Source organism: Halyomorpha halys, unplaced genomic scaffold (genome assembly GCF_000696795.3).
Source record: "Halyomorpha halys isolate HHAL.00 unplaced genomic scaffold, Hhal_1.1 Scaffold674.1, whole genome shotgun sequence".
Taxonomy (NCBI): domain Eukaryota; kingdom Metazoa; phylum Arthropoda; class Insecta; order Hemiptera; family Pentatomidae; genus Halyomorpha; species Halyomorpha halys.
Window position 1 is genome coordinate 625,410 of NW_027106114.1, and position 22,661 is coordinate 648,070.

Below are 22,661 nucleotides of genomic sequence, written 5' to 3' on the forward strand. Positions count from 1 at the left end.
ATTTAATCATATCACATGATTTATTATATGGTATCAGGAATAGGTGTCATGAAATATTAAGGAAATTGTCAAAAATAGCCACCATTATTATTATTTATTATTCATAGCAAAATTGTGTATTTATTACCAATATGGTTATTACTTTGCATTTTACAGATAAAACAGTTTACATTATATTACATTTATACACATATCACAAACTAACAGTTTTAACTCAAAATAATCATTTGGATTAACTTTTTTTATTTTCCTTTTCATTATCATTTTTATTATTTTTAGATGCATGTTGAATTTCCCACATTTTTGAATACAATGAATTTGGATCACTCAGTAAGCTCCAGTGTGTTCCACGCTCGGCCAACCTCCCTTTATCTAAAACCAATATTTCAGAGGCATCCATTATAGTCGAAAGTCTGTGAGCAATACAAATTGATGTCTTGTCTTCAGTGGCTGTTCTCAGTGCATCCAATATGTTCTGAAATAGATTGTTTTATCAGTTACCATGGTAATAATAATAAAGTTTTAATAATAATCCCCAGGGCATTAATGTGCATATGATGATAAAATTTGAATAAAACATCCATTTTATTCAATTGAATCATTAACATAAAACATATTTTACTTTGTGTTTTAAAAAACTAAAACCCATTTATTAGATCTTTTAAAAAATATCTATATCATATAGGTTTAATAAAATAAAACAATTTTATTATGTTTTTAAAAATAAAACATGAATTTCATTATTTTGTGGAAGTAAGTTTTCATAAAGAACTGTTTCCTTTTTACTTTCACTCACCTATATATGATATATATAGTGAAGAGAAATATTGTGATCAAGCAAAATTTTTAATTCGTATTTTAACAGAAATATATATTTTGAGGTCTCCTATATAATGCATTTTTTAGATTCTCTACAATACGGCATTAATGCTTCAGATTAAACTTGGACTATGTTCAATTTAATGGTCTTTGATATCAGGTAGGTTTTATCCTCATTGAAATAGCCAGACAGAACTTAAAAGGCTAATCTCCAAAATTACTTCCTCTAGAGTACCTTATTTTTGTTAGTTTAAAATAATTACCCACTTCATATTTTAATCATTAATAAAAAATTGATAAATATAAACTATAAGGATTGGATAATAAGCTTAAGAAGATAAAATGAAAAATATTTTCCAGGTTGAAAACACACAGGAAATGATAGTAATATTATAAACTTATTATGTACCGTTGGAAAGCCAAATATTATTTAACATAGAATGATCTTTGAAGGTAATTTTCGAGAATCATGACAAAACCCATTAATAAAAGGTCTCTTATAACACGATTCTAATTGGCGGGTGAATGTGAAGTGGATTTCGTCACTTGATAACATTTTCTTGTCACCTGAGTTATTAAATAATTAGATTTTTAATTTTACTTAACCTATATAATGAGCTTTTTAGTTGACAAGATAATTAACTCCATAAAATCATTCTTAATATTTCCAATGTTGATTCTGTACCAATTAATTTTAGCATTGATTAAATGTTTAATAGCAGGAAGCAAATTTTAGTAAACTGTTATATTTCTACCATACTTTGGAACAGAAAAATATTCAAAGTTTGAAGTGAGGGATATTATTAAAAGTACTATTCTGAAAACTGTTGAAACTGGAGTTAGTTGATTTGTTAACTAAAAAGGCTCAATCGAAAAATTAGTATGGAAATTTATTGATACAGTGAATAATATAAAAATATCTGTTCTGTAATGAGCGATGATTAATTTAAATTCAAATAAGGGAAGGGGGGAGGATTAAGTGAAATTTGCGTGCTGCTCGCACTGTACCAGATTTTTCCTCATTGTGTTTTAGCTTTGGACTGCTATTAGAGTATTAGAGTCAGGAAAAAAAATATATTATTAAAATAAACAAAACAGCTTTATTCACCCAGAGAGATTCCTGATAAATTTATTCATGATTTAGTAATGATAATATATTTAAAAGGACATACATGCTCAGTAATGGAATCTAAAGATGAAGTTGCTTCATCAAAGACTAATATTGGAGAACCTTTTAAAATAGCTCTCGCTATGGCTACTCTCTGCTTTTCTCCTCCAGAAAGTTTTAACCCTCTCTCACCGACCTAGATAGAGAAAAATAAATTGAGGAACTATTGTGATAGCATATCAAATGTTTTTCACATGTTTATTATATCATTATTAAAAACTTAATGAACTAACCTGAGTCTGATAATCCATAGGCCAAGTCATAACAGAATTATGAAGGTTTGCCATTTTGGATGCTCTTATAACTTCATCTTCTGTTGCTTCCATTTTACCATAATGAAGATTATACATGATAGTATCATGGAATAAAACAGAATCCTAAAAAAATAATTGTAAGTTAGAACTATGATTATGGCAAAAGATTTTCAATAACTCTATCAAAATAAAAAAAATGTTTTTTCCTTTCATGTAATTATTTCCTCCTTAAAACTTTAATATCTGAATTATAGGGCATGAACCTTGTTTAAATGCCAGATGAAAGATAATTCCAGGCACAACTACACATTTATTACATAAGTCAATAGTCTCTATTACTATCCATCAAATATTTCAGCCAAATGGGCAGGCGGAGATGTGTACGTGGGTGTGTGGTCAGTCTAACTCAAAAACCGAAATTGGCACAAAACTAAAATTACATTTTTAAGGCAGGTGTAACTCGACTCAAAACTCAGCAATGCAAAACCAACTGACCAGAAGTGCCATTTTATTGAATCAATTTATCATATATTTTTTAAATTTCTCAATAACGATTTTGATTAAACTCAGTATATCAATAAGCAATTAAATATTCTTTACTATCATATAGCTCTTGTCCTTATTAAAGTAGTTTGACAAGGCATCAATGACAAATGTTTAAAAAATCTCCCTCCCAAGTACCTTCAATTTTTTTAATTTGAATTAAATAATCAATTCTCTTGTTGGCATTACTAAATAATGGATAAAAACAAAAAACAAAAAATTACTAAAGAAGGAATAAGGAAGCATATAGATAGGTTTGAATTGGAAAAAAAAAAAAGTGAGACAACCCAATCTCTCCTGATGGCAAGCATATGTTTACCACATTGTTATATTTTAATACTATTATATTCTTGGCAGAAAAAAAGTTAATATCCATTATTTAAATCTCGAAAATCCTAAACATGTATTTTTATAGCAACAGAAAATTAACAATGCTTTGTTCAAAATTTTTCCACTTTCAGGTCTTTAATTTTTTTTTAAAATAAAAAAATAGCGATAACTTAAATATGAATACACTAATCTACTCAAAACTTGGGGACCTAAGTAGGGTGGTAAGTGAAAGTTGTGTGATGCACGCTCCACACCAGATTTTTCAAGAACTCTTAAACAATCCCTTTTCAAAGTTGACATGTTGACTGCCAACTATAAGAAAACTTCAAGTTTGAGTTAATGCTCAGAACACCAACTATAATTCATCTTGTAATTTTTTTTAACCAACCATGTTTCACAATATATAACAAATATTAGATCTGTATAAATATGACAAGTAAAAAACAATGAGGTAACTTATAGCTCAAATCTAACACAAGAATCCGAACTATGAGTTATATTGAAATTGGATGTAAAAATTTTAAAGCTTAGTAAAATGGTTTTTAGTGACAAGTTTTGAAGGAGCAGGCACTTATGTATTTCATGAGTCATTAAAATCTATTTAAATATTGCTAATATAATACTCTCAGAAAAAAATATAAATATGAATGGAATATGGTCCAGGTGCGGTAAAAAAAAACTCAAATAGTAGATAATTACTATTTTATTGAGCCAACGTGGGGCGATATAATTATCTACTATTTGAGTTTTTTTTTTACCACACCCGGACCATATTCCATTCATCTATACACACGGTCAATCAATAATCTTCCAAAAATATAAATAGATGGAATGAACTAGGTATTTTATTTGATGGCCTAGCAAAAAAAAAAATGAGAATGAAACTTTTGAGCAAAGCTCATAAAACCAGAATGAGGAAGATGTAAAAGTATTATACATTAGATTTCATGATTATTATATTACAAAAACGTAATTCATATCAGCAATAAATGACAGGGTTAGGTTTATTAAAAAATAATTAATTAAATATTACCTGAGGAACTATAGAAATGCTCCTTCTTAAGCTTTCTAAGTCAACATCTTTAATATTCTGACCTGCAATAAAAATACTGCCAGAATTCGGTTCAAAGAATCTAAAGAGTAAACGAATAAGGGTCGATTTCCTGCAATAATGAATGAAAACATTAAATTTTCAAGAGTTAATAGGAATGAAGAAAGTAATACAAAGATAAAATAAGTATGTAAAGATAAATAATTTAAAATACTAATTAATAACATAAAAATTATTTACCCAGTTCCTGAGCCACCAACTATAGCAACTTTTCTTCCAGGGACAATGGTAAAAGAAAGGTTATCAAATATAGGCTTCCCTTTGATGTACTGGAAGCTCACATTTCTGAATTCTATTGAAGCATTTTCTCTATTTACAATTATTGGTTTGGCAGTGGGTGAATTCTGAAATATATATAAAAAAAAATTAATAATAAGAATCAATAATAATTGTTTAAGACCATCTGTTTTAATCGGACCTTCAGAATAAAAACTGGAAGAAAATAGAATAAAAAACATGGTAGATCATTAGATGACGCGAAAAACGTTTTTATTAATTAGAGTTATTGCTCCTCCAATATAAATCAGTAATAATCCACATGATTATTTAATGAAAGTATTAGAATGCCTATAGAAGGCAAAACAGAGAGTGACTAAGTGGATCAGTTATAATAATTAATGAATTAAGAAGAGCTATCATAAAATTAAATTATAATGTTAAGACATTGGTTAATAGAACCTAAAAGAAACAACCTGTGATTGTGTTAAGAATGATAAAAAGCCAAAGATCTGCGATAAATAGATTCAGATAAATGGTGGTCTTTAGAAATGAGAAATATTGAATCTCTAATAGAAATTAATAATATTGATTATTTAATAAAAAGAATTATAATGCCATTAGGAGACGAGAATGAGGAAAATACATCAGTAATGAAAATTAATTTAGTCAATTGATGACGTAAGTGGAGCTGTCAAAAAATAAAATGAGTGCTAAGAAACTCCAGGTATGATGGCGGCAGTTAGTAGTACCTTAATAAACAGCTATAATATGCCTTCAATATTAACAGTTAGATAAGAGACCTGGATTGGCTAGGCATTGTAAACAGTCAGTTCTGTCTGCATACTTGACTATAGAAAGATTAGATCGCATGGCTTATTTTGATGAGTTTCAAATGTTTGGGTTTCTCAAGTTTAGGTTTATGAAACAGCTCGTTTTGAGTTGATTACATTGAATTCATTGATGTAGATAATTAACAGTGAATTAGAGTGTAATGTATTCTTTTGAATTTAATGTTTATTTAGTATACTTGTTCGAATGAGTTTTCTAAAACTAATAAATTAAGTGAAACAAAATTAAATTTTAAGGTGGTTAGTCTTACATTTCAATAATTATGAAATCTAATGTAAGTTGCCGATAGAGATATGTTTATTGTGAATCATATACTTTTATCAGCCACTGAACCCAATTTAACATTTGTTTGCAATGATAAACCTGCTCTTTAAACCCTGGATGAGCATAAATTGTTTACATTATTTATTAAACAGGTACATAAGAAAAAAAAAATTTAAACAATTATGCTATGTGCTGTGGTTCATTAAAAACAAATATGCCTAACTCGATAGAGCCTTTATGTAATAGATTTATTAGAATTAATTATTCTAGATAAATAACATATTTAAGTTCCATGCTTAGTAATTAAATCTAGTTTGATTAATATAACCAAATAAGCAAATAGATATTCTGCTATATATTAAATTAATACTTTGTATTCTGGGGTAATAGTTTTTGCCTTATAAAATGCTACAGTTTAGGTAAGGTGAACTAATTTTAAAGAAATACTAAGTAACATTATAAAAGAATGATAGTGATGATGAAATACAAAGAATTGCAGAAATGATTCCATGATAATAAAGTAAGTATGGGTGACACTGAATTATAACTATATGCTTGGTGAAACTTTAAATGTAAGTTACTTAATAATCAAACTATTGATTCCCAATATTTTTCTTTTTACAGCACAAAAACATATTGAATTGAATAAATACATGTATTAAATAGTCTGATGATAATTAAATAGCTAGATAATTATACAAAATAAGTTTGATAGTGATTTTAAAGTTTCTTACAAATACAACTCTATAGTTTGAGATGGTGATTGCCATTTTGATTGATTTGGACATTGACTTATGAGTTGGACTTTAAACACTTAACTATATATTTTAATTCTATCAAGTTAGATTCCTAGATTAAATTTAATTAAAGAAAAAGGGTAAAATGTCACCAGTTGGGTTCACCAAATGTTTTGACCGGACCTTCCTTTTGTTTCAAATAATTAGTTTAGAGAGTTAGATCCGGGTCAGATTTAAGTAGTCTATATCAGAAGAGGGTTGATTGAGAAGAAAGAAAGATTGATAAGAATTAATCTATATTGAGGATAAATTGAAATAAGTTGTAGAGAGGGAGTTATATAAGCCAAAAGATTATATGATATTATTAGTTTGTTAGAATGAATTTTGATAGGGGAAACTATTACTGATGAGATGAGACGGGTTGATCAGAGTGAGGGTCATCTTGTAGTTAGTGGGAGAAAGATGAAGCAAATGTTCCTTACATTTGAGTCCCATAAGGGATGGGTCACCTGGTATGTGAGCTGTGTTCCTGCTGCTGATATGCCAACCTTCGGGCTGTGTGCCCCAGTGCCATGCTCAACTCCCTTTTCTAGCCTGGTATCTTTAATCTTCGGTGGCTGGTAACTGAGTGAGCACAGGCCAGAGGTCCCTGGAGAGTCTCCAGGCTCCAACTTGTTAGGGATTAAACTCCTGATGTGGCAGTTGCCCTGCTTTTTGCCATAGATAAGGCACTGATGAATGTAGATCCTTCGGTTTTTCACCAAATTAGAGTGATCCCTCCCCCCATCCTATTCCCCTTAAAACCTAAAAGGACAGGCATTTGGACTGAACACCATCACTCATGTGATATGGAAAAAAAAGTGTAAAAACAGTTTGTTATTTAAAGAAGAGAAAAATCATGCCAAATATTCTCGTTTGGTAATAAAATTATATTAATCTTTTGTTTTAACCTAAGGTTAATCAAATAAACACTTTTCTAACATGGGTTTCTAGGATTAGAAATTAAGGAGAGTACCAATTTATTGAACACTCCTTGAAAGGAATCTAGGTTATCTGCAGTTAGGTAATTTATGTATTGCTAATCGATTAATGGCAAGATAGTTTGTCACTTTTTCTATAGACAATAAAATTCAGTTTAAACCCAGAATACTAATCTAATATGAGAAAGTTTTACTCACCTAATATGAAAAAATATTTATAATGACCCTTTTAAGGACCTCTGTTTCTAGACATGCTATTAATATTCATAAATGTATCAGCTATGGAAAGAGTATGTCAATAGTGGTAGTGGATTTTGAGTTATATATATTTTGAATCGAGAAAATGAGTAATTTTTACTTTTTTTTAAATAATTAACAGTAATTTAAGTGAGTAGTATTTATTCAAAAAGGAATACATAGAGTTTAATACTTTCTTCTCTTGTCATATAATATATAATAAATTTTTATTACATTTTTAATGAGGAAATAAAAATAACTTGCCTTGATTTCAGAAGATATTGTCATTTTTTTATTATTTTCCTACATGAAAAAATAATTAGTAGAATTCATAAAATTAAACTTTGGATTGCTTTCATAACAGTGTTAACTATATTTTTAACTTGTCTTATTAATATAACTTATTATAATTTTTAAGAACTGATGTTTTTCTTTAAATCGCAGTTTGATTAAAACTTTTTTTTTTATTTATTTGTTGATATTTACAACTGTATAAAAAAATACAACCAGTAAATTTGATCATAATGACATATGATATGATACAGGATGTAGAGAAACTACCCAGTAGTAGAACTCTAAAACAGTTTACAATATAAGGTCACGAGGCCATCTTCTTTTCAGGCGCCTTGGAGGATTGCCAGGAATGGAAGAGGAAGCAAGGTTAGAAACGAGTGGGTTTGGGTGGTTAATGATTAAAACTAAGGTTAGTATTCTAGTATTCTACTAATTTTAGCATTGATTACTAAAGTTGGGTTTACATAGGAGAAAAACTGCTAATAAATGGGTTATTAACATTGTGATGCCTACTGTTCACACTAGCCAATAGAATAATTTCATAAATACTGCTATTATTTAAGAAAAATATTAATAACATTTGATTTCAGTTACACTTTTTTTTTCAGCCTAGACTCCCATTGGAGTCCTATACTGCCTTACCATGGTTTTCATTTTTTGGGACCGCCGATCAATAAAAAAAGGAAATGCCACAGGTTGGATTCAAACCGGCACCGCCAGCAAATCTCAGAATGATAAGACTGTGCCTATCCAACTGAGCTACAGACGACCCTTCAGTAACACTTATAGAAAATGTTAGTAACATTTTCCAATTGACCAGAGTAAACATAAACATCAAAAGTTAATTGACATTTTCGTTATAACTTTTGGTATAAATCCATCTGAACATAGCATGTCCCTCAGAAAAATAATTCCTTAGTATACTATGCAATAAGAGCCAAAAATAGAATGCAAAAAAAAAAAATAAATAAAAAAAAAAACTGAATTCACCAAACTCTCCTTAGAACCATGAAGATTTTAATTGCCAATACATGAAGATTTTCCTTATGTAAAGGAAAAGATACTATAAGAACAGATTTCAAGTTATGAAAAACATATCACTGAATTACTTTGTTATAAAGTTTTCTTTAAGGAAATATAATTAAAAAAGGCTTGACTCCATTAAAATTGTACAAAAGGTTAATTTTTTTTTCTTGTTTTAATTTATTTTACCAGTTTAGTTAATTAATTGTAAATTGTTGGCCAAGATTTCATTATATCATTCTGTTGTTCTGATGCCTCAGATAGCTATGATATCATAGGTAAATTTAGACACCAATAAACAGGGTCAAGTACAACTAGCATGTAGAAGGATTGTGTTGTGAGGACATAGGCAAGGTAAAGATAACCAACTGCAATGTAGAGACTGAATAATGAGGAAAAACAAGTTTCTCTGAATTACTGAAATAAAATAAATCAAAAAAGAAAATAAATGAAAAAATTAACCTCATCATACCTTTATAGAGCTCTGCCTTGTCATAAGGGTGAACATTGTCTGCATATCTATTAATGCTTGACGAACTTCTCTGTATACTGAGCCTAGAAAACCCAAAGGTACAGACAACTGGAATAAAAGGCCATTTATCATCACAAGGTCACCAACTGTTAGTGAACCTAATAGAAATAGAAAAATATAAATGACTAAATAGACAAGAATAGAAAATAGCTAATAAATAGAAGAGAATTTTATTAAAATACATAAAATATTATTGAAATTATTAAAAAACTTCAGTTAAGGAACAATTTTTCTTTTACAAAGTCTGATAAAGCTCAAAAATAATTATTTTTTGGCCAAAATAACGATATTATGAATCACTGTTAATATATATCAATTTATTAATGTACTGTTAAATAGTTATGTATTTTACTGACTAAGTTATTACTTATCTTAGCATATGAGAAGATAGTTGTGGGTACGGTCAGAAAATAAACAAAACCTAATTTATTTGTGCCAACTTTTTCAGCAGAATTTCAGGCCTTCATCAGGGATGCTCTAGTCAGAAATGTTTATTTACTGACCTCACCCCCAATCATCTTCTCCTCATATTAATTTACTGTCACCTAATAACATCTTATTATCTTGGCATACTTATTGTTAAAAGATTCTACAACAAACACATGCTAAATGCCCTAAAATACCACAGTAAAAGCATTTTTTCTCAAAAGCCTTAAAAGTAACGGGATAGATTTCACAAAAAAAACAAAAGAAAACGATACTTTACAGTGATTAATTATATATTGTTTTACTATATCATATGATTTTAAGAAAATGAAAAAACTACCATGGGCTATTAAGGCTACTATATGCCTATTAAGAGCACATAAAAAATCTGAAAGTTTGTCCCTCAATCAAACACAGTTATTTTAAGTTGAGACTTTGCCTGTTATTACATTTGAAAAATGTTTTAAATGTTATGATATTGAACAAGCGTCATTGATCGAAAGTGAAAATAATGAACCCCCTCCAGTGAAGAATAACTCAGCAAGTACATCAAAAGATGAGCAAAAACTCATTTCAGATGATGTTTGGTTAGATCATAATACATCTCTGAATGGTAATTGAGATGTAGGTTAACCATATAAATCAACCATTCTGCGAAAACAGAATTAAGGATGTGACTCACATTTCAGTGCAGATTCTATGATCTCACAAAAACAAAACGCAGTATAACTATAGGGGGGATTTCGCTTGAGTGTTTGACCAAGGGCTATGAGGTTAAAGTTGTTTTATATAATAGAGTTGGAGAGATTTCACCATTTTGTCATGAATGAAAACAATTTTAATTATAATCTTGTGAAAATCATATTTAATTAAAGGGAAAAAGATTTTATTGCAAGTTTTTGTGTCTTCTGTTAATGTTCAAGAAAGTAGAGGCAGAATGGAAACTTCTGTATGAACTATAATACTATATTTTAATTTTATGATATGCACAATTATTAATGATTAGTTTCTAAAAGTTTAATGTGATATATTATTGGTTATTATAATTTGGTTGTCTTCGTCATTTATTAAAGTTCAAATAAAGGTATCTTTTGAGTGTCAGAAATTAAGAGGTTTATTACTAATTTAAGGCTCTTTTAGTTGATAGACAATCAATTAATTGCTCATCCAAAAAAAAATATGCTTAAACATATTGAAAAAAAAACAGTTGGTAAAAAAACTGTGGGGACATTTTCAAGCAAACATAAATATCATAGCAGTTAGCAAGGTCTGGAAAAATAAATCAGATGGATAGACAGAATAAACTAAAAAAAAATACAAATTTTTAAAGTAGTAAATTTAAAAACAGTAGCCCAAGATATAAAAAGGTGGACCAGGACTCTTAATGTATCAAAAGATTTTAATACCTGCACAATCTACATGCCACATAATAATCTCTTTTCCTAATATGTACACTTTAGGAATTGATAAAAAAAATAACATTTATATAATTTCAGGATGGATAAATTTATACCATTAACTATCTCTTTAGCAGCACAAACCATTGCAATGGCTATGGCACCACTAAATATAGCATTCTGCCCAAAATTCAACATAGCTAAGCTTGTACTTGTTTTCAAGGAAGCACTTTCATACTTCAACAGTGATGAATTATATCTTTCAGCCTCATACTTTTCATTGTTGAAATACTGCAACAACAAGGAACAATATATTACAATTTAAAGAAATAAAAACAAATATATAATCATGAAAATTTAAAAATAAAATTAATTTACAAATGTAAAATTATTAATACATAAGAAGATGGTCAGGGTTGCGGTCAAAAGTGAAACAAAAATAGTTTACAAATATTTATTTTCCAATGTTTCGCCCCACTTTGCAGGGCTTCATCAGGGCTAAAACGATACAAAATGATACAATGATAAGAATAAAAATACAAAGATAAGATACAATGATAAGAATAAAAGCAAGTAAAAATTTCTTTATAAAAATACATAAAATATAAAGCTAAAAAAGTACAGGAGATCCATATAAAACAAAAACAATATGGGGAAAGAAAAAAAAAATATATAGAGATAAAATAAACGTCATGAAAGAATAATAAAAATAAAAATAAATAAATAAATAATAATAATGATATAAAATGACAATAAATGAGCAAAGAGCAAGTCAGGACAACATACCTGCTCAAAGGAATCGGTTAAACAGAAAGAAACAATGAAGCTTTTATGAAATACAAAGAAATAAGTAAGAAAAATAAATAAACAATGATAACAACTGTAGTATTTATATATCGTGAAAATAATCATTTCTCTACACTGATAATAGTAATAGTAAAGATAACAGGAGTAACATGAATAACATAAAGTAAAATAAGGTAATTTAAAAATCGGAAGTGAAAGTTTGTTTCACTTTTGACCGCAACCCTGACCATCTTCTTATATATCAATTTTTATGGTCAACTATATATACATATATGTAAAATTATTAACTTTATTTATATTTTAATTTCTTGCTCAAGATTGGTTTGGTTTATCAATTATAATAAGATATATACAGTATCAACATTCTTTATTGATTCACTTAAAACTCAGTAGATAAGCCTAAAAAATTATTGATATGAACGTGTCACGAAACGCACAATGTACCTCTGAAATACATTGTGCGTTTCGTGACACGTTTGGTGATTGTGAGTGCCACCCATTGGCTAACAGGCCTCACAAATGCCTGGGGGAAGCTGCGAGTGAGTATTGTATAATTATATGCTTGAAAAAATCCCAGATAAGGATCCCAGATAATACTCAGAAAAGTAGATAAATTTTGGCTAGTTTGATTACATTAAATTAGACAAAGTCATAATAGCCGGCAACGTTTTAGTAACTGATGTTAGGCTGTGAAATTTAAATTCAATCCTTGAGAATGGCCAATCAGGCGAAACATTAGAATTTTCAGTGAATCAATAAAGAATGTTGAGACTAGGTGAATACATTTTATTATAATTGATATTCTTACTAACTTAAAAGTTCAAATAATGTTAAAGTAAGAGTTTTTAATATTTGTAATACAATTTTTATCTTAACCTTTTAATAAATGGAATAAGTTAATAACTTGTACATAATTCAAGTTTGAGATAATAAGTTTAATGAAAGAAGAAATAACAATAATAATAAATCAAACAATACAGAATAAAAATATCAATTTAAAAACTTATAAAGATAATAATAAAATAAATTAAATCATATATTTATAATAAAGCCAAAAAATGATTACATATAAAACAAACTTACTTTAACAGTTTCATAATTGATCAATGAATCAATAGCTTTATTTCCAGCTTCATTTTCAGCCTGATTCATGTACACACGAAATTTGGTGCGCCACTGTGTGACAGCTAAAGTAAAAGCAGCATAAATACTGACACAACTCAAAGAAAGAAATGAATAAATCAAGCCACATTTCAGGCCCTAAAAATGAAAAAGAAAAGTTAGATAAAAAGGTATCTGATATACCAGCAATTCAAACTTAACTTGACAATACTTACCAACAAAGAACTAACAAGAGCTAGTTCAAATATCGTAGGAACAACATTGAATAACATTGCAGAGAGTACAAAATTAATGCCTCTACTTCCTCGGTCAATAGTCTGAAAGTTAAATCAAGAGCCAACCTTAAAAATATTAAGTCAATTTAAAATGAAAAATTAAAAAAAAAAAAAAAAAAAAAAAAACCTTTGAAAGTGCACCAGTTTGCCTGGAAAGATGAAATGACAAATCCTGATTGTGCAGGTGGACAAAAACATTCCGTGCAATTTTTCGGATGGAATGATGGGCAACACGGGCAAATACTGCATTCCTTAGCTCATTGAAACCTGCAGCTCCTGCTCTTGCAATGCCGTCTGCACAAATGCACTGTTGCAAAATTAATTTTTCTACACACAATATTTTAATTTTTTTTAAAAAAGTAAGCAAACAAAAGAAGGTTACTTTTTTTATGCAAAAATTACTTACATCCAATTAGAATAGCTGTTGCACTAGTTGCAATTGCTTCTGGAGCTGTACCCATACTGAGAAGATTTAAATAACTATTTAGATCATCAACAGCATACTTAAATAAAAAAGGTACAGAAACATTCAATAATTTAGCACCAACTAAAAGACTCATGGCAACGCAAACCCTGGCTCTAACAACTGGATCATCCTATTGGAAAACAAATAATATATAATTAATAATTATTTACACATTAAAAGCTATCATCAAACTGTATTAATAGATAGAAAGATGGTAGGAATATTAAACATATAAATTGTGCCCAGGAACAATGGGCAATGGAAAGTGTACAAATATGGAAAATTATAACATTATTCTATTAAATATTAAGAGTCTGTATTGTTAATTGGTATAATTATTAAGTTGTATTATGATAAAATATTTTTTAAGTAGTGTTTGGTGAATAAGAATTGAAAGGGGCCAATTCTAATATGCATTATCCGTAGCCGTTGCCGTAACCTTGTTCATCATCCAAATCCAAGGCTGCTTATTGTTATTTGAATCATTAATACCCAGGATGAACGATTGGCCCAGTGTCAGGAGATCCATCTGCTGCCCAAGAACAGCGTAATATTTCAACTTAAATATATAAATTATTTAAAGCAATAGAAGGAAGCTCAATACAGATGAATGACAATAGGATTCAAAATACATGAACTACAAACATATATAAATTGAGTTTTGTTTTGGTTTAAATAGAAATTCATAACCAAATAGTGAAGTTAATTGAGAAATATTCAATTGTTAACTAATCAAGGTGCTTGAGAAGACACTGGATAGGAAACAGCTCAGAGTTGCCAGACTGTTTAAATGAATAAAAGCCTAAGCTTAAATAATAGAAATTGAAATTCAATACATCTATACTTCACACTGTACTTATCACAATGATGATAATGAATGATTGTAAGGAGATAAGAAAAGAATTTATAATTTTTAGTAATAATAATGGTGCACCCATACGATTAAGAACAACATGTTATGTAAAGCAATTAGCACTCTAAATGTGTGCATACTTAGTATGGCAATACTTTGTAGTTTTATCAGTCAGAGAAGCCTAAGATATTATCTTAAGCATTTTTATTGTTTTATATTGACATAGGTTTAATTATGAATAATACAACTATTTAGTAAATAAATTTACAGCTAAAAGTTTTTTTTTTTAAATTAGGGGCAATTATTATGATAAGGCTCAACTAACAATGACCTATGTCACTGTCACCGTACTAATAACAATTTACCCATACCATAATAAGGATGAGATAAATAGTTATAAATAAAAGTTGCTCTATTTAAGCTGTTATATGTTAGGATTAAGGAATATATGCTAATGACCAGTTGCAAATCAAAGAAGTTAGAAGGTATTAATAACAAACTAAGAGTTATTGCAAACCTTGTGCTCCAAAGATTAAAAATAAAACAGATTAGAAAAAGGCTATTACACATCAACTGTCAGAAATAATTTGTTATAAAAAGTAGGAGGGGCCAAATAATTGAAGTGAGGACAGCTCTTAAATTGAACCAATTGACCAATGAACATCCAGAAAAGAAAAATAACAGCCTCCAAAATATCTAAGAGGGAGACCTTCATCCTTGGTGTTCTGCTGGGTGGGTTAGGACAACTCTTCAATAGAAATAGAAACAGACATACTCTCAAGCTCTCAAGACCTCCTACAGAGATAGTAAGTCAAGATTGTATTTAGCAACAATCATAATAACACAACTGCAATTGTTTGAATTATAAATATTATTAAAAAAATTTAATAATTAGAAGTGAATTAAAAGTTACAATATATATATATATACACATACAAACGAGCCAAAGTTGAGCAATTGATTTAATATTATTTCATAATTATTAGAGGAGAGAACTTATTAATATGTGTATGTTATAAAAATAAGAGTGTGTATGTTTAATCTTAAATACATTTAAAGTTTGAATGTGAGCTTGATAAAATGTTTCACACTAAATAACAAAAAGGTCAATCTAAAGATGAGATTATAAAAAAATTGTCAACATCTTCTTTTTCCATTCCTATTGAAGATTTTGGATACTTCTTTAAAAAAATTTACATGAGTGATGGTGAATTTAAGACAAAAATTACAGTTTGCACCTGATTAAAAAGAAGGAAAGAGACTATACGTACCCTCAACTCCCATTCATCACAGTTGAATTCAATTCTGTACAATGTGGATGGTAATTCACCAACATTTTAAAAAATGAAGTACAATTAAATGCATATAGATTTCAATTTTACAAAGAGTGACTCTTGGCCAAACTGAGACATCATTATGAAACTTATATTGAAAAAATCCCTTGTAAATCTCCTAATGGTTCAATTAAATTCTACTACCTCTATAACATGAAGAGCAATATTTAGAAAAACTAAAACATTCCTCAGCATAACTTCAAGGGCTGTTTCTTTATAAATTCTCCACAGCCCTCCACTTTATGACATTTATAACAAATAGATTTTATTATTATTATAGAAAAGGAAAATTATACAGAAAAGTAAAAATTGTATGACTTTTTTCTACTTTTCAAATAATTTGAAAACTATACATCTCCAAAAACTTTCTGAATCCACAATGAAAATATAATTAAATTGTTCACAAAATTAAACTTAAACTAAAAATCTTATCAAAGGCAAACATGGAAAAAAGACCTATTAGCTGGACTAGCTCTCTCCACAAATACCAACATCTTAATTGGACCAATATTAGGGAAGATACATCCAACAAATTTTGTATTGATAGTAACAAAAGCAGTAAAATCACGATATGTACTAAGTTCTCAGAAATATTAATGTATGACAATTTTATCATCCAAAAAGAATTTAGAGAACAGATAAAGTACAAACTCTATGATCTGAAATTGTTGAATACACTCTTTCTACAGGACACCGATGATATGTTTCTAATTTGTTTTTTTAAGCTAATGGAATAAGGTAAAAGAAGGATAAGAAATGTTTCTAGCCTAAACACAGTAAGAAAGTAACAAAAAAAGGGATAAAACTAATTTATGAAATTGGAAATAAATTACTACCTTAGGAGAGATGATCAAACAGGAATTTCAAAAATTTTGGTGTAGAAATGTTTCATTAAAATATATAAACATATATACTAGATACAGAGAAAATACTTTTCAGATTAATTGTAGTGAATTTCCCATCTGATCTAGGACAACCTTCCGAAAACAAAAGTTTTAAATTGTGTCAAGATCAAGTTCAGAATTTCATAACCAACAGGGTTATTTCAATACATACAGATATTAGAATATAATTAAAGTTTGGACAGTCCAAATTATCATTAAAAAAAAATAAGAAATTAACCTTAGGCCAGATATACTGCAGCATAGCATTGATCATGTCCTTTGAAGTAACCTGTTTACTGTCTTGAGTGACTTTTCCAAGAGTTTCTCTTGAAAGCACTGATGTACCTGGGTGAAAACACCATCTCTTGATCTGTGATATTGACAGATTATCTTTGATTGATTTAAAATAGGTTTTGGTTTTATATCCCTTAAATTGAAAGGGCAGCAGCAGTCGATTTCTAAATCCATTTTCATCTAGATGCCTCTTACTCTGAAAATAAAAAATCACATATTAATGGAAATGTCAGAGCTAATAAAAACTTAAAATTTAACTATAACCTCAATTTCTAAATTCATAACTAAAAAATATATTACTTTTAGAATTTTTAAAAGTAGCTCAATGTATAGTTGAAAATATTATGAAGCTACGATCACAATTTTTTTAATACCAAGGCAAGAAGAGGTAACATGTAACTGATTTTAAAATAACTTCTAACAAATTAAAAAGCTAATTCATTAAAAAAAAATAACTAGAGATAAAAAAAAGAGAGATAAGTTGACTGTTTCATAAATGACATTAATAGAGTTAAGAAAAAAAAGTGCATAAGTAATAAATTGTGGAGTGGATACTAAAACTAAAATCATATTTTCACAAAAACTAGATATATGAAGTTGTCTTAGTATGGAATGAAATTTTTCTGTTTATCAATTTAGAACTTGCCAAGTTATAGAATGAAATTTATTCTTGATGATCAACTTATCTATTTTTTAAAATGTATCATTTTCAAAAGTAGGTATGTTCATGAGTGTATCATCTAAAACAGTTACCTATTTTATAGGACCTAACCTAATGAAACCTTACTGGATTTTTTTATACAAAATTTTTAATAGTCGTCACAAAAATTCAATGGGAATATAGAATGTCATAACTGTTTATTATCAGTCGAATTAAATCAGAACCACAAACATCAAAAGATGCTGAGGTATGGTACACGTACAAACGGTAACAGGGAGATGTACAGTTCCATCTCAAAGTAAATGTTCTGTTAACGCTGTTACCTCCATGGTTAAAAGAAAGCCAATGAATAAGCTTAGGTCAAATGGGATATAGAAACATGATACTATCCTATTTTGGAATTACTCTTACGCAGATGTCCTGGTAAAACTCGACATACGGCTAAGACCAAAATAAAATACCTTACAAGATAAATCAACATGAGAATAAATAAAAACAAAAATTGGAAAGGGATGAAAGAATGATCATTAAAAATTAAGAACTAAGATCCAAGAATAAATTAAAATTTCTAAATAGTATGAATTCTACATTTCCAACAAAAGTGAGTAATTGAATAACAAAGAGCAGAAAAAACAAAATAAAAATGTGTTAACAGAAGTTTAATCCAGGTAAAGTCTTCAATAGTAGATAACATCAAAAGGATAAATATTATTTTACTTAAAGAAATAACAACTGAATTTAAGCCGAAAGATAGCTCAGTAGAAGGAATGGAAAAAAATAAGCAGTTAAAAGAACAAAAAATCTGAAACTGTATAGTATTGAAAGATTTGGCTAGTAGCATTACTTTCTGTTAAGTTACTTTACAAGCCTAAATGAGCCAAGGTACTAACAAGAATAAAATTAAAATAATCCTAAATTAAAATATCTAATATGTCCACTCACACCTTTGGCTGCTAAAACCAATACAATGATTCCTTGCTGTATTTTCACTAATATTAGTCTGATTAAGATTTTAATCATTTGTTGTTTAAATTACTGTACAATTTAAATATATCTTAAATGAGCATCTAGAAGTATCCCATTCCTTTTTATGCTTTATCAGATTTTAAATTATTCAAAAAATTAATAAACCAAAAGTGAACAAGCTTCCATGGTAAATTGAGCAAAATATTCTATAAACAAGAGTAGAAACTTAAATACACCATATCCTTACTAATACTGGTCAGATTTTAATGAAATCAAATTTTTTTTCAGTTCTATTAAGAATTTAATTGCTTTTCAAAAGCCTATGTGAAAATATAATTTAATAAAAAATCAACACATAGTTCACCTTAAAATGTACACTTTTGTAGAGTAATACAAAAATGAAGTTTTGTTTTTATTTTTCAGTTCTTCCTAACACTAAGTACCACCAGATCCAAAAAAGCAAACTTGGTTTCATCAAAAAATATTTAGTTTGTGTCAAATTTAAATATTCCCTTGCAAAAGCAAAGGCACTTTTTGTAATTCGTTTTGTTAATACACAGTTTCTTTCAAGGTATCCTACCACGAAGGCCTGCAGAATGCAAGCAATATTTGAGTATCCTGTCAATAACCTGGATACAAGTTTTGTAATCATGTTGTGTGGACCACATTGGCCAGGTCTTGAGAACTGATTACCGAGTTCTTTAAGGTTTCAGTTTTTCTTAAGATTCTGGAGTAGTTTTTTAGGACATTCCTTTTTCCTAACTGATTTCACTTGTTCTACATTCCTCATGTTTTTTATAGCACACCCAACAGCAGAAAAATTAATCTGCAATTTTCATGTATGATTTTGTTGACACTGCAAAAAATCCATTTTTTCACAAGTCTCCCACAAATAACTCACTTGGCTTCATTGCGATGACAATCCTACAGTAGTCCTATGACATCCTAAAGTAGTCATTACAATGACTACTTCATCATAATGGAATAATTAAGGATAATAAGAAAATTGTAAACAAGGCACATGTGTTCCAAAACAAAAACGTAACATTGTTGATAAACAAAGCATGCAGATACTTTTTTCCAAGGAAATTTTGTTTAATTAAGGTAAGTGATTTCATATTTTTATACAAATGGATTGTTTCAAGTTTATGTTTCATTATATCAACTAGTTTTATAACTTTGTAACCACTGTATATCTTGCTACATAAGCATATTTAGCTGTACAGATTTTATTGACTAACAATTATTATTATTATTACAGTCCATCTTTATAGTACACATTTGAGGCATGGAAATATAAAAGGTGGTAAGTGCCAGAAATAAAAATGAGATTTTGATGGATAACGACGAAAAAACAAGTGCCAATCGATTGATAACTGCTGGAAGTTCCTATCTTCAACAGTTAGTTCCTATAGCTGTAATTTTTTTATAATTTTAGGACCAAAATTGAGACCAGATACCTATTTTTCTCAAAACTAATTTTTCGGCACATAGAGCCTTTTCCATTTCCATGTCTCAATTATGAATTACCTCAGAAAATAAAATAATAAGGTTCAGACTACATTCATTTATTGAGTTTCCCGTCTTTAAGATATTTCTATAAGTCATATGAGTAAATGAATATATATACATCATAATTATTATGACAGAGCCCTTCTGGATTACTTTAGTGTAAACGTTTTCTGATCAAAATTAATTTTTTTGATAAATCAAAATACAGATAAATTTTAAATCTGTTTAAAAACATACATCAGAAAATTAATGAGTAAATAAGAGTGGAAAGAGAAATTTCTAACCGAATAAAAAATAAATAAATTAGTTATGAAAAATTAAGGGATAAAATAGTACAGGTGGGCACATTCTATAGAACTCATCATACAGGCTTGGACCAGAAGAACAGGGTTAACAATAATAATATAGTATTTTAAGATAAGCATTATATTTCTTCATCACAAAAGGAAAATAAAAATATTTTAGAAATTAATGACTCATCAATGAATACACTTGTAAATAAAATATCGAAGGTAGGCAATGAAAACCACGTAACCTCATTAGATTAATCTAGTAGTTTTCATTACCTATTGTCGAAGTTATTACATTGGCTTCAAGAATAAATTTAGATTACACAATAACCAATAGCATACACTAAATAATAAAATAAAAAATATAATATGATGTAGTTTTAAATTAAAAGATGGTAAATATAAAACAAATCAATTTCACACAAAAATATAACAATTACAAATTAAATAAATTTTACAATTTATCTACATGACAAAGCTTTATTTAACATTATTACATAAAATTGAAATAAGTCTTTTCCGATTGATATTATATTTCCTTTAGAATGTAACTTGGAAACTATATTGCTGATATCTTTTATCTTTTTAGACAAAATATTTTTTTCAATATCAGCAATCCTTTCCAAATCGTAAGCGCTAATGGAACCTGAATATACATTTTGTAAAGCAGCTTTTATGCTTAGATCTTTTACTAGTAAAAGATACAGTAAGGCCCGGCAGTTCCAGGAGAGTCCTTCACTTGTGCAGTAAAGATTCTTTAGAAAACATTGGCAGTTTTCAAGAGATAATACATTATTGACAGTAACTGATGTGTCAATAGCACTAATTATATCAGTAACTAAGAGATGAACTGAGTCATTAATATTATTTGGAATGATAAAACCATATTCTAAAAATAGTTTAAAATTATCATGGCTTCCGTAATGAATAAAAACTTGATCATATTTTTTGAAGGGTACTAAACTTTTTAATTCATAACCTTTGTCAAAGCTAAATTTTGCAGTAATTCTAGCGTGGTTTGAGTGATTTAACATATCAAGATAAGGAACAAGAGCGATTGAGTTTACATCAGAAAGGGGTATGGAATGAACAAAATTTTCTTGAGGGGATAAATACACAACTCTGGAATTGACAGTAAACCATGCCCATAAGAAATCACAATATGAAAATATTTGATGAAAATCTTTGTTACAATGCTTACATTTTTTGAATTCTGATAAATTTAACAACATTTCAAACATGTGATAAACAGATCTTTTCATAGTTTTAACCTTTTCTGTTAAAAAAGGAGGAAAATTTTCAAGGTCTTTATCAGAACAAAACAAAGGAGATGAATAATTTTCAGGTAACAACACAATATATCTGTGCCAATCAGACTGTTCACAAAGGTGTTTTTCATACATCAAAAACGCAGATAGCACCAAGTGAACAGGTACCTTTAAATTCTGATTCAGAAAAATTTCTCCTAATCGAGAATTTTCGACAGTCTTTGCTGAGATAACCAGTTCCTTAGGCATTTTAACAATAATCTCACCAGAAAAAACAGGCTCCATAGCCATAAATCCTCTACCAGTATCTGGAAAATGCTTCAACTTCATTTTTATAGTTGGCTTCCATCCTTTAGATAACAGCCAGTGAATAAAGGAAATTAAGTCACTATTGTAACTAGGATAAATTTCCTTTTTTCTTCTGTTTCTTCGTCTAGCCACCCTTCCCATCACAATATATTTTTTAGAGTATGCACCATAAAGAAAATGTTTATCTTAATAAAGTTACCTTGTTGGATCTTGTATAAAGTAGCCTTGAAGATATATAAAAACGTGGATCGGTGCTGTGATAATAATGAAGTAAAACAGGAGTTAATTGGTAAACTCGATGGTCAAGCCCATTTCTATGATGCCCACAAAATAAAACGGAAAATTTTTTAGCAATGCAATCCCTTCTACTGACAAGGGATGCCATATTTTGCACTGACCATTGTTATCGTAAAAACCAGCTGATACTGAGTCATGCC

The 22,661-nt window shown here is 28.7% G+C and overlaps 2 protein-coding genes across 2 annotated transcripts; both read right to left on the minus strand.

Annotated features, from left to right (window-relative positions):
* Positions 1–75: 75 nt before the first annotated feature.
* Positions 76–22,655, minus strand: LOC106685254 (iron-sulfur clusters transporter ABCB7, mitochondrial). The gene is made up of 13 exons (XM_014427818.3): positions 22,424–22,655; positions 17,163–17,414; positions 13,794–13,983; positions 13,515–13,681; positions 13,328–13,429; positions 13,074–13,250; positions 11,300–11,474; positions 9,301–9,458; positions 4,406–4,569; positions 4,148–4,277; positions 2,221–2,364; positions 1,992–2,123; positions 76–475 (listed from the first exon to the last, which is right to left on the minus strand). The coding sequence occupies exons 1-13, from the start codon at positions 22,607–22,609 to the stop codon at positions 233–235; spliced, it is 2,220 nt and encodes a 739-aa protein (XP_014283304.1). The 5' UTR covers positions 22,610–22,655; the 3' UTR covers positions 76–232.
* LOC136797348 (SET domain-containing protein 4) lies at positions 21,108–22,417 on the minus strand. The gene has a single exon (XM_067053659.1). The coding sequence runs from the start codon at positions 22,363–22,365 to the stop codon at positions 21,109–21,111; it is 1,257 nt and encodes a 418-aa protein (XP_066909760.1). The 5' UTR covers positions 22,366–22,417; the 3' UTR covers position 21,108.
* Positions 22,656–22,661: the final 6 nt, after the last annotated feature.

Excerpts from the sequence above, each read along its gene's own strand:
- LOC136797348 (XM_067053659.1), bottom strand. The coding sequence starts at position 22,365 with ATGGGAAGGGTGGCTAGACGAAGAAACAGAAGAAAAAAGGAAATTTAT.
- LOC106685254 (XM_014427818.3), bottom strand. The coding sequence starts at position 22,609 with ATGGCATCCCTTGTCAGTAGAAGGGATTGCATTGCTAAAAAATTTTCC. Across the intron at positions 17,415-22,423 it reads TTTATACAAGATCCAACAAG|AGTAAGAGGCATCTAGATGA; the intron begins GTAACTTTATTA and ends TTTTATTTTCAG. Across the intron at positions 13,251-13,327 it reads CTCTTGTTAGTTCTTTGTTG|GGCCTGAAATGTGGCTTGAT; the intron begins GTAAGTATTGTC and ends TTTCATTTTTAG.